Here is a 17,406-nt window from a genome sequence, read left to right as displayed (position 1 = left end):
ACGGCTGGAAGGGACTACACAAGCTTCCTCCTGGGTTAGTGACATCACCCTAAAATTTACATAAACCCCGCCCCCGGAACGTGATTTATTATCAAGACAGAATATGCTAATCAATAACCAGAAGATAACTACATATAAACTACATAAATTCCCCAACTAACCATTAAGAAATGTTGTCTACATGTTGTCACTTCTTCTGGCGTCTCTCCATCTTTCTCACTCCGGTTTGAACATAAAAGGCTAAAAGTTTTTGAAATTTTCAGTGCATGTTTGCGTGAGGTAAAAGCTCTTGAAGCTCCGCCCTCTGTGCTACGAGCTGCAGCTAATTTGCATTTAAAGGGACAGACACAAAAACGGTGCGTTTTTGCTCACCCTCAAAAAGTAACAATTTTAACATGCTATATAAAATATCTGTGGGGTATTTTGAGCTCAAACTTCACATACACACTCTGGGGACATCAGAGACTTATTTTACATCTTGTGAGAAGCGCATTATACCACCCCTTTAATAATCCTATATGATTTAAACATAAACCTAATCATTTTCCTGTAATTACACTATTTCCCCGAAAATGTTGCTTCAGACAAAATTAGTGGTAGAATAGTCAATTTCATCTCTGCTAATGAAGATAGTCCAGCATACATACAGTAGGGGTAAAATCTCTGTGTGGCAGCCACAAATACTCTGTAACAATAAACAATACAAGCTTTGCTAAATTAAACATTAGTTTAGATATGTTCAATACATAATGCGCGCTTAATGTGTAGTTAGATGCGTGAGATGATCGGATCTGCAGTGGAGTTTCCTCAGAGCATCGTTATGTTTCCTTCATCAGTTGCATCATTGCCCTGGTACTGAAGGAGCCTCTTCTTCCTGCTGTGCTGTCTGTCATCGCTATGATGATGATGATGATGCTGCTGCTGCTGTTCAGTAGATGCAGGACAGACGAACACGCTTGTGCCAGCTAAACGCCGGTATCACTTTAATCGATCGTGACATTGTCGGATAAAGCAATTGTAGCCTACTTTCGCCAAGATTGTGAAGGATTGAAATTTCGTCGTTCTCGCGAAACCTCTGCCGTTACTCCGTGGCAGATCCGTTTTTTATTCTCCCATTGAGATGTGTATTGATCTTCTTTAAAGATGTCGTCATCCTGTGTGTTCATGGGTCGGTTCGTTGAAGGGCAGAGATGTGGAAGTGAAGGAGCACGTTCATCCTCTTCATTATAACGCCTCATCTTTTGGATACTAATATGGAAAACACGGTGAGTGCTGTATAATATTATGCGCAGCAGTGTTATCTAAGCCTAAGGCTTTTATTGTTATGTAGCCTATATGAGAAAGAATGACTATTTAGCTTATTGACATTATGTTTTACGATGTAGCCTAGTTGTATTAAGGGATCTGCGACTGCGAGCAGTCGACATTACATGTTTCTAATAACCTCGCTGGGTGTAATGCAGAATAACCCTCAGAAGTTTTATTTGACATCATGTGTCACACGAAGATTACGCCAAAACAAGTAAATTAATAAAAATGTAATATCTTTTGTCAGTGATATTATAATATAGAAGCCTAATATTAGGCCTATTTGTTAAATATTTTGTTAATCTGTGCTTATGTGCTCTTAAAATGCACTCTATTTTTAAAATGTGCATGGTATCAATAAAATTGGTATCATTCAAGTCAAAAATATTAGGTCACAGTCACACCAACTATTTAAGGGTCAGGTCAGCCGGTAGATCAGAACTATTCCGAAATTCAGTCATTCAGTCATTATTGTTTATCTTTTAAGGGCCATTTTTTTTAGCTTTATGAGGAGAGCTTTAAATAGCTTTACATATTTTCTAACCGTTACCTTTGATGTAAAATACTGTAAAATAAATCATTAGGATAAATATCAGATATTGCAGAATTTTGTACCACATTTTGAATTTCATGGGTATTTTCGTAAAATTGTGCACCAAGTCTTAATTCATTTCTGACCCTAGTGTATGTAAATTCATGGGGCCCGGGACCAAATATGGGTGCACAGAGAGTAGGCTATGCTAGACTTCTTATTACGGGGCTTGGGACAACATTCCTCTCTCATATGTTGTAGTGAATATCAACACAAAATATATTCAAAATGTTCTGTAATCCAGGGTTTCAATAGAGTGGTGCAGGGATGATGTAGCCTATTTTTGTAGGAAATTAGCATCACCCTGGTTCCTTTCAACAAAAGGAATTTGGATTATTGCAGAAAGTAAGGTCTGTGAGTGTAACTAATAAAAGCGTATGATTCTTATGCATTTTGTTTATCATGATAATGTTTATCACAAATTAACACAACATTTATGAATTTTGAAACATAAATACAATCTTCAGAAGTCAAAAGCTAATTGTTGGCTATAAACAAACTATAGGCCTACCATGATGGTCGTATGACTTCAACGCCACCATCACTTTACTTCCGACAACTCTTTCAGTCTTTGCTTATAAACATTTTCCCTGAAAGTTAGAGTTATAATAGTTTGCAAGAGCACGATTATGAACACAACAGTGCAGTGAAAGTGGACTGGTAAAAAGATGAGTTTAACTGTTCAGATGATGACGTTTAATGTCCCCGACAACCTCTGTAGTCCCTTTTAGCCACTTTTAGCTACCTCATTTACAAGACAAGTAAACAAGAGGATATTACTGATTTATACTATGGGGCTGATGAATGCTTAAATATGATTGGTTGATGAACGTTCTGAGTTGTGCAATTATTTTCAGATGCACACGGCTAAAGTAGTTCCAGGCAGGTCTTGACCGCATTACAGTTCCATATCACTCCGCCAAATGATTACAGTTATTTCAAAGGTCACGATACGTCCGTGATAATTAATGCGATATGGCTCAGCTTGTCAGTGAACTATGGCTCTGTGTAGTAAATGCCGCTCCATCTGAAAGCAGGTGATGGCGATTTACTACTAATCAAGGAAACGGCTTTACTGACGAGATGCGCATAACAATGTCATGTGATATATCGCCCAGCCCTAAAGGTCATTACAACCTACAACAGCAAAACCAAGCAAGTAAACTATAGGATAAAAATGTCAAATTATTTCCATGTTTTTGAGACAAAATTACTTTTTATTATGTATGGAAAGCACATACTCTCTTTCTCCCGCTCTCTCTCTGCTCAAACGCACACACATACAGTACGGACACACACTCTCACAGCAGCATGTTGTCAGCGCTGCTCTGACGATTTTATCAGTAAAATAGTTCAGCAAATTAAAAGCTACATGACATTTCTCAAGAGAGTGGTAATAATGGCGCTGTTCATGAAGCCGATAAACTTACAGTTTCGCTATTAGTAGAGACACTGCTGCCGAACACTGTTAAGAGACACACAGACTCAGGTAATATGCTTAATCTTTCTCTATAACTGCATTAGTCTGCTATCAATGGCCTCAGTTACTAGCTCTAAAATTATGTTTTGGAATTAGCAACGGAGGCGTGGGAAATCAGTAAGAAATTAGTCCAACACACAAGAGCGTTTTATTCCGTACAGAGCAATTATTCCTTATGTATTATGTGTCGTAGAATATGAAGTGAAAATATCTTGAGCTTGTGTTCACCACCCTCAAAACTCAAAAACAAAGGAGAGCTGGATCCAAATGCAGTTATTTAACAGAATATAAATAACAAAACAAACATGGGAAACGGAATGAGCACCCCAACAAAACATCCATGCAAGGACAAGACTGAACAAGGAATACAAGAAACACTGGGGAATAAATACTAGAGGAAACACACCTGGGCAAACATCACAGAACTAATCAACTAGAAAAACAAATACAAAGGACTGTAAAAAAAAAAAATGGCACACAGGACAAGAAACAGGAACTGACACAGGGTAAAATACAAACTAAAAGTAACAAAACACCAAAACCCATTCAAAACTCATTGGGTGTTTCTCAAACGGAAGGCTGCATCCTATGAAGGATGAACTGCCACATCATCAACCGTCGCTGAAGGCCATCTCAATCACCCACAATCCTTTGCTCACATTTAAATTCACGAAAATAAACGGACAGAAAACAGGTCGGTACTGAGCTTGTCTGAGTTTATTATGAAATGTAAGACAAAAATAATGTTTTTAGACATGAAAGCATAGATGTTATCTTTTTTTTTTTGCTGTAAATGAATCACTAATGCTAAACTGCCAATAATGTAAGCCACTGGGAGATCGCAGGCGGATGTCATTCACTGTATTGCATTAATAGAAAGCCAGTTAATATAAAGATTTGTAATACAAAGCATTTATCCAAATTTAGGTTTTAATAGTATTTTCGTGGGGGCGTGAGTGACGTAGTCATGCGCTCTTACTAGACTGTCTCGTTCTAGTGTTTAATTGCTGAGGAGGACTCCAGCCTACAAGCCTCAGAACTAGGAAGGACACAGTCTCGGAAGGATGCAGCTTTCCATTTGAGAAATACCCCTTGAGTTCAAGACGATGGAACCGGAAGTGCTAAAATGCTAACTCGTTTCCTGGTTTTGGCCTACAAAAATATGTCATTCCCTGCTAGCCTGGTTAAAACCAGACCATTCTCAGTAGTAACTGAGTTATGGTCTGGCAAAGCTTCATTAAAGGGATACTTCACCTCTGGAAAGATGAATGTGTATTTAAATTGGGTCATTTATGTAGTAGAAATGTGAAATTATTTTTGAATTTGGAGCCTTCTAGAATGAGAAAAGCCAGAAAATGTATTTTTGGCTCGTGTGGATGAAAGACAACAACTCCCAGAATGCACTTGCTTCGCTGCTCTACGAGGCCACTCCCAAGCCACGCCAACCGGTTAGAGAGCAGTTGTAAACAACAAAGCTAAGCTACTAGGCTCTGTGAGTCTGCCCGGGTTTTTGAGATCGCACAAAATGTCCGGGATTCGGCTTTTGCCTTCTACAGTCGCCATTCATTATGTTTACTGTGGCGAGCAGGACGAAGCTAGGGCCGCGGGAGAACGGCGCGAGGCCGGTGGCATGATTACTGATGACCGACACCTGTGAGAAGCACTGGTCTCGTATCTCACACGGAGGAGCAGGTATTTTCTTAGCAATGGTAAAACGCACATCAACCGATCACGCCTCGCGTCGTTCTCCCGCGGCCCTAGCCTCGTCCTGCTCGCCACAGTAAACATGATGAATGGCGATTGTAGAACGCAAAAGCCGGTGGCATGATTACTGATGAGCGGCGCCTGTGAGATGCATCGGTCTCGTTGGCTATCTCTCACGGAGGAGCGGGTATTTTCTTAGCAATGGTAAAACGCACATCAACCGATCAATTGTTTAGCGTTCATGTAAACACTACATTCAGATTCACCAATTGGAATGAATTCAGTTAGATTGAAACAAAAGGTGTGCATGTAAACAATGAATGGCGACTGTTGAAAGCAAAAACTGAATCCCGGACATTTTGGACGATCTCGACGGCCGGACATGTCCGGGAAAAAGAGGATGTATGGTAACCCCTACTATTCAGCTTTCTCCACAGAATAAGAACTCGATAGCTTAGCTTCCAAATAAAGATGGCTGACACTGCTTGTACATTCTGTGAGTGAGATCCCACCCTCTATGGGCGGGTTGAAAACATGCGGAACAACACCTTCTACTGGCTGTAGTCTTTAGCCTCTGTCCAAAAAATCCTCCGATGACGCAAAATGACGATTTTTGCGTCATCAGAGAATTTTTTCCAGACTAAAAATACATAAATCTCTCGTCTCAGGGGGATATGAGGGGGGAAAGCACGGTCATTCGAAAATACTACAGGTTTTCTACTGATACAAAGCTTAATGCTAAATCCTGAAGTATCCCTTTAATAACTAATTTCCAAAGGGGCGTCACCAACGGACATCGCTCAAATGCCTCTGGGCGCAGTTGGATAGACCTAAAACCAATCAGAGCGATCGTCATCGTGTAAAGCCATATGCTGCATCCCAATTCGCCTAAGTTACACTACGCCATAAAAGTATGTACTCTTTTTGTGAAGAAAAGGTATTTACTTTTGAATGTGTAGCAAAAAAGTAGGCAAGCTTTGGGACATACTACTTCGTCATCTTTATCGGACGGATCTGTCGCGTGCATCCTGTCACGTAAACTGCCGTCAATCATCTTGTCACAGTTAAAATCCTCTATTAAATCTAATTTAATTTCCTACCGTTTCGGAGAGAAATGTAGTAGCACGTTCATCTGCCAGTGGGTCTTTCATGGAGGCTGTCCTCATGTGTCTGCAATTTGAATATAATAATGCATTTAAAAGTTGGTGCACTTCACCAACGGACGTCGCTCAAATGCCTCTGGGCGCAATTGGACCTAAAACCAATCAGAGCGATTGTCATTGTGTAAAGCCCGCCCCAACGTTTCTGATTGGTGCCGTGATTTCGACGGATTAGAAATGGGCTTGAATGAGCTCTTTGCCAGACTACTTGCAGAGCAAATCTAAATTTGTTGGAAGTTGTCTGGGTTTTCCCAGGCTAATTCCCTGCACCACTTTTATTTCCTCACTGATGAGAGCATTATAGAGTAAGAGAAAAGACAGATGCTCTGATTTAAACAGTGGAAAGTCCCAGTTTTGTACTATACTAAATGTCAGTACTCTTGGGACGCTGGGAGTTTAGATTAGAGGACTGGAACGTACCATTATATACTGTAAATAAATATCCCTGTGTTTTGTACGGTAAAGGGATCACCGGTGGTCTCACTGGAGCGGCAGGTGGAGAGTGTGGAGAGGAGCATCGTCTTCCTTAGACAGGAACAGCTGTCTCTGCTGCACGGACTACACCTGGAGATCCTGTCCCTCCAGAAACGCTGCACAGGTGTGTGTCAAGACCATTCCCACCCTACAGTCTCCTGCATTTTAATTTAAGTTTGCATACATTAAATAACATGCATAATTGAATTGAGCCACATTTCATTTATCATAAGTCACACCTAATTGGATGTTGTTCAAAAAATAATGTTGGCACACAATCTAATTGCATAGACAATGCCCTGAATGCATAATGCCAGGATCCTCTGCAGAAAAGAGCAGGGTTACGTTGCTCTCTTTGATGGCACAAGCTCCACAGAGAGAAATCCAAGTCAATAGCTTCCTGTCATTGCAGGGCTTGTGTTTTCACTCTCAGTAATATAGTACACGGCCTTTCTACCAGAACATTGCTGTAAATGTGCTGAGCCAGCTAGGGCAGAAAAAGCAGCACATTGCATATTCATCTCTTTGCTTTTCTGCTCTTCTAACCAATCATTCTAATTCATAACCACAGGAAATCAGTTTTTCTTATGATACCCTTTGATGTAACTTACCATTAAAAAGTGTGGGGTAAGATTTTTTTTTATGTTTTCAAAGAAGTATCTTATGCTCACCAAGGCAGCATTTATTTGGTAAAAATTCAGTGAAAACGTAAAATTAATTTTCAGAAGCCATTACTCCAGTCTTCAATATCACATGATACTCCAGAAATCATTCTGGAATCTCATCAGTATGCTGAAACATTTCTTATTATTATCAACATCGAAACAATGTTGAAATCAGCAACAGTGCTGCTTAACATTTTTGTGGAAATAGAACTATTTTTAAATTAATTTTCAGAAACCATTACTCCAGTCTTCAGTGTCACTGACTACGTTTACAAGCTGTCAAATATCGGGTTATGGTCGGGTTAAGGTCACTATTTGGGTTTCTGAAACATTCGGAATAACCGTTTACATGCGTGAGCAGAGAGAGTTACTCCTGTATACATGGAATTTGTAATCAATTGGCAATATCCCGATGTAAACGGCGACGCACGGACGCACTCTCTCTGCTCACGCATGTAAACGGGTTATTCCGAATGTTTCAGAAACCCAAATAGTGACCTTAACCCGACCATAACCCGATATTTGACAGCTTGTAAACGTAGTCATTGTCACATTCACATTAGTTTGGACTAACTTAGTTTTGTCATCACTCATTTGTTGTCACTGACACTAATCACGTTCAGCTGTGCACTCATCAGTCACTATCATTAACACCTGTATATATGTTCAGTTCTGTTTCAGTTCAGTGTCTGGTATTGTCTGTGTTCAGTGTGTTGCTATCCGTTTGCCTTCCTGTTAGATCTTTAGAGAATAAACCTTTTGAAATTAATCGTATACGTCTTCCCCATCTGTCTGCCATCAACCACCCGTGACAGTCACATGATACTCCAGAAATCATTCTAATATGCTGAAATATTTCTTATCATCAACATGATGATAACCATGGTACATTTTTGTCAGGATTCTTTGATGAATAGGAATTTCAAAAGAACAGCATTTATATGAAATAAAAATCTTTTGAAACATTATAAATGTCTTTACTGTAACTTTCGATCAATTTAATCCTTGCTGAATAAAATCTTACTGATCTCACTTTTGATCAGTGTTTGTATTGTTGCTTTATTTTACTACTTATTGCTTTTACTTCCATAATCTATGCCAAATGAAATGTAAAATGTAGGATGGGACATTTTATCTAATAACAATTAATTTAATTATGGATCATGCAAGACTTATGGTATGATTTATAATGATTCTGGAATGTGTCAGTTTCAAAATGCAGAATACAAAATGCAGAATAAAAAAATAGTTTAGAATTAACAGTGCATCTGTTTATTACTTGCAGAACTCACACAAGAACTCAACATGAAGCCCCCAGGCAGGAGCGTAGCAGGTGAGCTCTGTTGCCTTCCAAAAAAATGTTGTTTCATTTATTTGTGAGCAGAGTTACTTGTGTATTTTTAGCACAGGTGTTCAGTTGTACAAAGCAACAAGAACAACAGTAGTAGGTCTATTTAATACAACAGCATCTAGTATCTTGACTATCTGCATATATATATATATATTTGGTATCTGTTATTACTAGATCACATTTGAAAGACTTTAGCCAGCATGAAAGCATCATATTGACTGATTATAAATAAAATGATGCACTCAACACTTCTTTTGTTGTTACGATTTCATGGAATTGGCTGAATTGAAGTGATTAGCCTCAACAAGGCACATATAGTGTTTTAAATAACTGTATCTTATGATAATAATAATAATTGATCTAAAACGCTAGTCAATTTCACATCAAGAGGCATCATTAAGCAGAAGACTCCTCTTCATACTGCAGGTCATCCCTCTCTCCTCCAGCCCGACGCAGCCTCATCCACCCACAAATTGATCCTGCCTGCGTTTTCCTCTGCTTTTGCTGCACAGTCCCAGTGGGGGTGTCCAATTACTGCATGCTATTTTGCTGAGACAATGTCGGGCAAGGAGACAGAGAGGAATAGCACAAGAAAGCTGAGTACAGGAGAGAAAAAAAGAGATTTCTAAATTATAATCAGAGTTTTTCAAATGTATTATGCAATCAACATGTAATCAGTTATCTAATTCAAATACCACAATGTGAACATAACACACTATACCATCCAAAAGTTTGGGGACAGTAACAGGTTTTTTAAAGATACTAATACTTATATTCAGCAATATATACATGAACTTAACACCTTTCATTTTGTTATCAGTAAAATGGCCTAATTGCAAAGTTTCCAGCAGCAAGATTGTGAGTGTGATATTGCTTTCAAATAAGAGATCAATAAACAAGAAGTCAGTATTGTGTAACTTACATTTAAGACATAATATTACCATTTACTTTTTGTGCTCTGCCAACAAAAATAATTCCAAACAAAAGTAGAATCAACCTTTTAGTCGCTGAGCAACACATACCCAGCTAACAATTTTTTTTTGTTAACGTTCCCATTAAGTTATGAAAACATAATTTCAGAATGTTCTTTCATCGTTTTAAATGTCCAGTTTATGTTTTTTTTTCTTGGTTATGCGAACGTTAAGTGAACATTCCTTTTTATCATTTTGAAAACATTTTGGGAATGTTACTTTTGAATCTTTTTTTTTTTTTTACATTTGATAAATGTCCAACTAAAATGTTTCAGGAGAAAAAAATCCTTCGTGAACAATGTATAAATAATGTTTTTGTCCTAACGTTTTAAAAACATTATTAAAGACCAGATAAATTTAAACAAACATCCTATTTGTTACTGGAAAAAACGTTTGTTCAGAACTTTGAGAGAACCCTGCCAGAATATTACCCAAAGTTCTGAGAATGTTCCCTGTTAGCTGGATACGTAGTTGTGATGTTCCCGAATGAATCAGTGTTTTAGACTGATTGGTTGAGTGAATGATTCAATGGCTCATAAAGACAGTCACTTAATGCCACCTACTGGCGTAACAATGTAAATCAATGCACTGACTGACAATCCGTCTGCAATATACAAACAGACAAGTGGAGTGATATATACATGAAAAAAAACATATATATTGTGGAAAAATTCTTAATTATTATATTTCCCATGGATGCAGCAAATAAATTGCTGAGGTAACTGTGCAGTGCATCAAAAATGTATATAGGGCGTGTTAACTGATGTCATGACTCCCGAAGCATATGTAATACTTCTTTGCTTGAAAGATTTATTTATCTGAGACACATCAGGATATTTTGGATGTGTTAGTTTATTCTTCAAAGAAGCCCCAGAGGAACCAAACACTGATTGATACTGAAAATGATTTTCTAATTTACAAGCATATTGCTGGCGCAATGTGAGTATTAAATGAACAATACTTATCTTCTTTTTTTTTTGTCCATCACTTCTTATCTGCGCTAATGTCTTTGTCAACTGATGGTTGTCGACATCTCAGTTTCATTACCTATTCTATTAAAAGGGTCAGAGGCAGCAAAGAGTGAACTCATTGAGGAACAGTAGAGAGATCAGATTTAAGGATCAGATAACACAGCATTTTCTATATTCACACCATGAACTCATCTCAGTCTGGACTCATGGGGTGAGGCTGACTGTGAAATCGGGACAATCTGGACAAATTGAGAGACAGAACTGTGCTAGTTGCAGTAAAATAAAGGAGAGCACGAGAGACAGAAATTATAGAAAGATGTTGAACTCAGCACGAGGTCATTAAGTTTGTGTGGATCATTTGAAGGACACCGATTACAGAATTCATTTTCAATCTACTTAGCCTGTAATTCATCTGAAACACATTACATTAATGTAAGCGTAAAGACTTGAAAGACTGGAAAATACATGTTTTATCCTTCATTTGTTTGATTGTAATTAAATGACATACCATACGCCAGCTGCTCTTCCATGCTTCTACTCATATCTGACACTATATACTGTAAATGATATGTCATTTTTAGTAATGTGAGAGTGATTTAAGATTTGGTAATAGTGCAATATACATTTACATTATTTGTTTAGTAGATGCTTTTTTTTTTCTAAAGCGACTTACAAATTAGAAAAATACAAGATGCAAATAATCTAAAGCAGAACACAAAACAAACAGTGATAGCATGATATTTCCATGAAGTATTGAAGGTGTAATTGCAGAATTTTATTTTAGTTTATTTTAATATTTAGGAAAAGATGAAGATGAAGATGTCAATGAATTCTCCTTGCAGTTTGACCATTGACCATATAGATTTATAATTTGTCATTTCTGACAATAAAATAGTTTCAAATGATGTCATTTTCTTTTGTGTGCAAGCAATTTACTTCATATTTGCTCTCTGCTTTGTGGGCACAGTAGTCAAGCATGCTCTGAGAGGTCTTGTCCTAGACATTTAATGTGTCTGATAACCTTGAACAGATGGCAACGCTGCCAGTAGCCAGACCAGAGTTGAGATTAGTTGATTTGGATTTACTCTGCGAGTCTGTAATCCTTGGGCACAGAAGAGCTCTTTGTCAACCACATCCACTTACCTTTTAGATCTCAGATTAGTTACAAATTCGCTTTTACGGCTAAAATCTGATTTTAAACGCAGGGGCTTGTTCATATTAGACATGTCTGTTTCATATCACAAGGTGGATCATACATGAGATCATACACTCATTTCAGCAGCAGAAGTGTGTGATGAAGCTTCTGCATGTAAAATGTGAAACTCTTAAGATGTATGAATTACAGGGGGTTTTGATCCTCTATTTAAGGCTTGAACCCACCAAACAAAAAGTTGGACTTTTCAAAAGTACGGTCCGGTTTCACAGACAGGGCTTAGATTAAGCCAGGATTAGGTTTTAGTTCAGTTGGGGCATTTAAGTTGCTTTTTTAAACATGCCTTAGAAAAAACAAAAAAACTGTTGTGCATCTTAAAACCAAAAAATGGCTCTGACATATTTTAAGAAATATCAGTGCAAGTTGGTTTCAGTTAAACCAGCACAAACATGCATTTTAGTCTGAGACTAGCTTAAGCCTAGTCTGTGAAACCGGCCATATATATATACCAAACATTTTAATTTACACTTTTTGATTTTTTTAAAACATATATTATTATTTTTATTCAGCAAGGATGCATTAAATTGATCAAAAGTGACATTTATGATGTTACAAAAGATTTTTATTTCAAATTAATGATGTTATTTAAAAAAAAAAAATTGTTTTTATCCTAAACGTTTTTAAGATTGTCAGTTGATGCTGACTAATTTTGCTTGGAGCGTCTAAAGACAGTTTAAGTTGTGCAAGATAAACTTCTGACAATCCCATGAAAATAACCTTTAGAAATGTTCCTGAAATTCGTGGTATAATTCACACATGATTTCACTTTTTTAACTTTAGTTAGTGTGTATTGTTGCTGTTTGAGCATAAACAACATCTGTAAAGTTACGAAGCTCAAAGTTCAAAGCAAAGGGAGATATTTGCTTTTAAAGAAATAGTTTTTTAAGGACTACAACAAACGGTTGGTAGGGACTACATGACATTCCTCCCGGGTTAGTGACATCACCAACCCTACAATTTACATAAACCCCGCCCCCGGAACGCGATTTATAGATTATCATGACAGAATATGCTAATCAATGACTAGAAGATAACTACACATAAGCTGCATAAATTCATCAATAACCATTCAGAAATGTCCTGTTGCTTCTACATGTTGTCACTTCTTCTTGAGTCTCTCCATCATTGTCTGACTCCAGTTTGAACATAAACATTGACACTTTCAGTGCAAGTCTGTGTGAGGTAAAAGGACACAAGCTCTTGAAGCTCCGCCCTCTGTGCCGGGAGCAGCAGCTCATTTACATTTAAAGGGACAGACACAAAAACAGTGCGTTTTTGCTCACCCTCAAAAAGTGACAATTTTAACATGCTATATAAAAATATCTGTGGGGTATTTTGAACTAAAACTTCACACACACACTCTGGGTTGGGGACATCAGAGACTTATTAAACATCTTGTGAAAAGGGTATTATACCACCCCTTTAAACTTGGTTCACAGAACCACTGAATCGGGTTTTTACAATAAAAGTTTCTGTTCTATATGTGTTCCAGATGTGCAGGAGGAAGAGAAGCAGCTGGAAGCCCATTGTCTGGAGGTGGAGGAGCATCTGCAGGAGCAGCAGGAGGTCCAGAGTGATCTGAGATGGGAGCTGAGCCAGAAATCAGTGCTGGTGGGCGCTCTCCGTGCCAGTCTGAAAGAGAAGGAGCGGCGTTTCCTGGAGGAGTTAAAACACCGCAGCCACAGGACCACTGTGCTCAACACCGAGCTGCAGCAGCAGACAGAGGCGGCTGCATACCTGTCCTTCCAGCTGCATTCAGCAAAGCAGAAACTCTCGCAGCAGAGGCAGCAGCAGCGAAGGAGGCCGGCCCAGCTCGGCACGGACAAGCCCCCCGTCCACCCTTCATCTCAGGCCAGCGCTAGCAGCCCAGCAGTGATCAAACCCAAACGGCGGAGCTCGAGCCGGCCCTCCTCACACCTCCACATCGAGCGTGCCAGGGAGTGCGTGCCGCGCGAGAGGGTGACGGGCCCGGAGGAGCCCATGGCCATGCCTGACCCCGCCCTCTTCCTATACCCATACAGACACAGATCCCGGCCCCGTCCACCACACAGACTCGCCCTGCAGGAGGCAGACGGGGAGGAGGCGGAGGAGCTCGATCAGGGAGCTTCAGTGAGCAGACTGGCAACAACAGTAGCTAAAGCCACTGCGACCACGGCATCCACTACAGAGAACAACGCTGAATGAGCGTTTCTTTTACAGTTCACCTCAACAACCTACTCGTTTTTATGATATTTTCCCCTGAATTGCACCTTGAGCTCTTTTGCATTATGACAGTGACAGAATTGTTTATATTTGCAATATGACTAGGCTTTTCTTTTTTTTTACACAGTTTGCACATGCAGTGATGAATAGACAGAGGAGAGATTCTTGCTTACGCTCTTGTTAAACCAAAATTGATGTTTATGTTGCTGTAAAGCATTTTTGTAATCAAAAATGACCCAAGGTCCTCAATACCGTTTCATGCATCCTGCATCTGCGGCGTGTAGTTTTTTCGCTTGCAATATTAAGAGGTTACAGCATTCACACTGACATTTATGCCACCCACACATTATATTGCTATTATATTTCACACTACATAAATAAAATAGGCTAATAATAATCATTTACATAGATGAATCAGTCACAATAAGATTTATAACATGCATTTACAAAATAAAAAGGTGAATTTTCATTTCATGATGTCATTAACCTGCTTAATAAATATTGGTCATCTACGATGCATCGGCACATCTCTCAAGATCGCGTAGCCTATTTGAAAATTCACGTGAACGAGCACCTATTTGCCTCCGATTTCGTCAGCAATTTCAATTGTTGGCGACTGGAAAACCAGGAATAAAATTGTGTAGTCTTGTGTACGCAGCATCATATTATAATATTAGTGTTCACATCAGGATTGATTTGCCGGTGATCAATGACTGAAAAAAACACATTTTGAGGCGGTCTGGGATCGATTCTATCGCTGAATTCGGAACCACAAACTAGTATAATTCGTAGCCTACTACGTTTACCATATCTTTCTATGGCAGAAATAGTAAGAATAGTATGCAGTTCCGAATTCAGCCTAATTCTGTTTAAGTGTAAACGCACATGCGTTGTCATTAGGCGAAATAAACGACTGAAAGCATTTTGAATGATCCATCGATGTTTTTAAACTTCTATAGCTGACAGAAATTTTTTAGCTAATGTACTCTATTATCTAAAAATAATGGGGCGATTTGCATTTTGCGCTTGTAAGTGTGACTGTGATCTGAAATTTGATCACACTGGAGACGCATTTGAATGAAGGTGTAAACGCAATTCAGTTAATATCCGGAAACAAAATGTTCATGCAAGATGTGGGTCGCACAGCACAAAACATTTTATATTTGGAATGGATAAAAATACTATTTAATGGCTAGCATTGTTACACAAAGGCGTTTGAATACATGTATATACTGTTTAAATGCCGTCCCCTCCTAATTTAAAGGAATAATTCTCAATTGCACAATAGAAATCACATTTTTTATTAGATAAGAAATATGCAATGTAGTAGGCCTAACCCCTAAACCACTTTGTTTTCTGTACAGAGCTACCGAAGCACTGTCAGTGTGAAAGCATGACCTTGCTGTTTATTCACTGCAGACGCATGATGTGCGAAACGTGTCCTTGTGAACCGGTTACTGCTGCTGAGTCTTTGTTCAACTGGTTTTAATCTATTCCCTTGTTGTGGAATGCCTCAGCGCAGATATTTCTGAATGATGAGGTTGTCTGGTGTCACCACAAGTGCACTCTCTCATCCTTCCTGATGCTATATGGGGATACATACTGGTTCAGTGAGAGAAATCCTGAATCATTTGCTTAAGTGCTTTATCTGGTATATGGTGTGTTTATGCGTGGGCTTGTTGATTAGAAGAGAGTGGGGTCAAGGGTCAACGCGCCATTGTTCTGGCATCATTAAATGAGCCAGTGATGCCCAAAGGACTGATTGGTTTAATGCTGCTGCTTATGCTGTAATATTTTAGTGGGATGTTGCAGATATTGCAGACGTTTCATTCGAATCACAATCCGGTTTTATAATTCTGTAAGGTCAGGTATATGTGCATATACCGAGCTTTGGTGATATGATGATTAATATGTGATGCGTATTAAACAAACATATTAACTGTTTGTATCACACAAAAGCTTGTAAATTCATAAGATTAGAAGTGGTGTGGTAACTCCTGCACTTGGATGTATAACTAAGAGAGGGTTAGTCCATGGAAATGGATTGAATGGGAGTGACAGACAACATTACTTTTCTTGACAATTAACAGACACTAATAATTGTAATAATGGGGTCTAATGAGTAGGCTACCATAGTGTCACAGTCCGGAATTAAGACTTTAATTCTGCAGAAACATGACAGTAAAGGTGGTTTAGTACCACCTATTTGCAAACTGAGCTTTTCTAAAGATATTTACAATTGTATATGTGATATTTCTCTTTGCTTTATTAGATCAGAATGGTAATTTTGCTTGTAATGTTGAATATAAGTTTGTTAAAAATCCAAATATGAAAAGCAGTCTGAATAGGGATTGTAACTGAATGCATAAAATGTTTTCCTTTCAGCTTAAAATTGTGTCTAATTTGACACAGCCCTAACAAAAGTGATATTTGCTTCACTCAGGGTCTGAAACCTTATTTTGTAAATGTATACGCAGATATGCCTGACTATTTAAAAGGCCCATAACCAGTTTTTGTATTGTATCAGTGCAGACATAGGAACGATTTAGGACATTAGGTTGATTTAGACTGTGTGATACATGATATAATCACATTAGTTAATTAATAAATTTTATTGATTTTCATTTAATGTTTCATCTTGGAAACAAATTGATGATTATGAAGTGATTAATTGTCTAATTCATTTTTTTGCTCTTTATAATACCATTGTGATGTTAAAAAGAGAAGCAATACTGCCGCACATGATGACTTCTATATAATCATATTTACAGCATACATATTTGAAAATTGTGTTAAATTGGAAACAATAATCCATAGATACAGTAAATGCAATATCTGATTGTTCTTATGTTATTTTGTTGTCCCCATTTCCATGCGGTTAACATTGTGCTTACCGAGGGTTTTATGGTGATTTTATTTGGATTTTTTCTATCCTTAAGTGTGGGATAAAGTCTTCCCTTTAACAGTCTGACTGTTATATGAAAAAGGTTTTGAAAACTTCTTTTTCGTTTGTCCTGTTTTTAGTATGACAGGTATATGACAGGGAAAGAAGTGATTATTATGCAGCAATGTTCACACACTGTATTTGCATGTTTGGCCAATAGTATATAGCATCAGTGTGCTGTTTCACAAACATTTGGAAAGTTTTGAAATGTACACACACAGTACTTCAAATCTCTTACGACCCAACATTGTGCAACTTGTCGACTGACAATGTGTCGCAATAAATAATCCACTGTTTACATATGATTAAATGGGTTTATTAAATGACTGTGTTAACTGCAACCTTAATCATGGTTAGAAATGTCGACTTTA

General features: G+C 38.2%; 1 protein-coding gene across 1 annotated transcript; it reads left to right on the top strand.

The window, feature by feature from the left end:
* Positions 1-905: 905 nt before the first annotated feature.
* Positions 906-17,333, top strand: ccdc92ba (coiled-coil domain containing 92Ba). Its single transcript, XM_084126634.1, has 4 exons — positions 906-1,265; positions 6,710-6,842; positions 8,669-8,716; positions 13,382-17,333. The coding sequence occupies exons 1-4, from the start codon at positions 1,254-1,256 to the stop codon at positions 14,071-14,073; spliced, it is 885 nt and encodes a 294-aa protein (XP_083982760.1). The 5' UTR covers positions 906-1,253; the 3' UTR covers positions 14,074-17,333.
* The last annotated feature ends 73 nt before the right edge of the window (positions 17,334-17,406 follow it).

This window comes from Abramis brama (assembly GCF_963993115.1).
Source record: "Abramis brama genome assembly, chromosome: 10".
Classification (NCBI taxonomy): domain Eukaryota; kingdom Metazoa; phylum Chordata; class Actinopteri; order Cypriniformes; family Leuciscidae; genus Abramis; species Abramis brama.
This window is presented reverse-complemented; position numbering and strand designations above follow the sequence as displayed.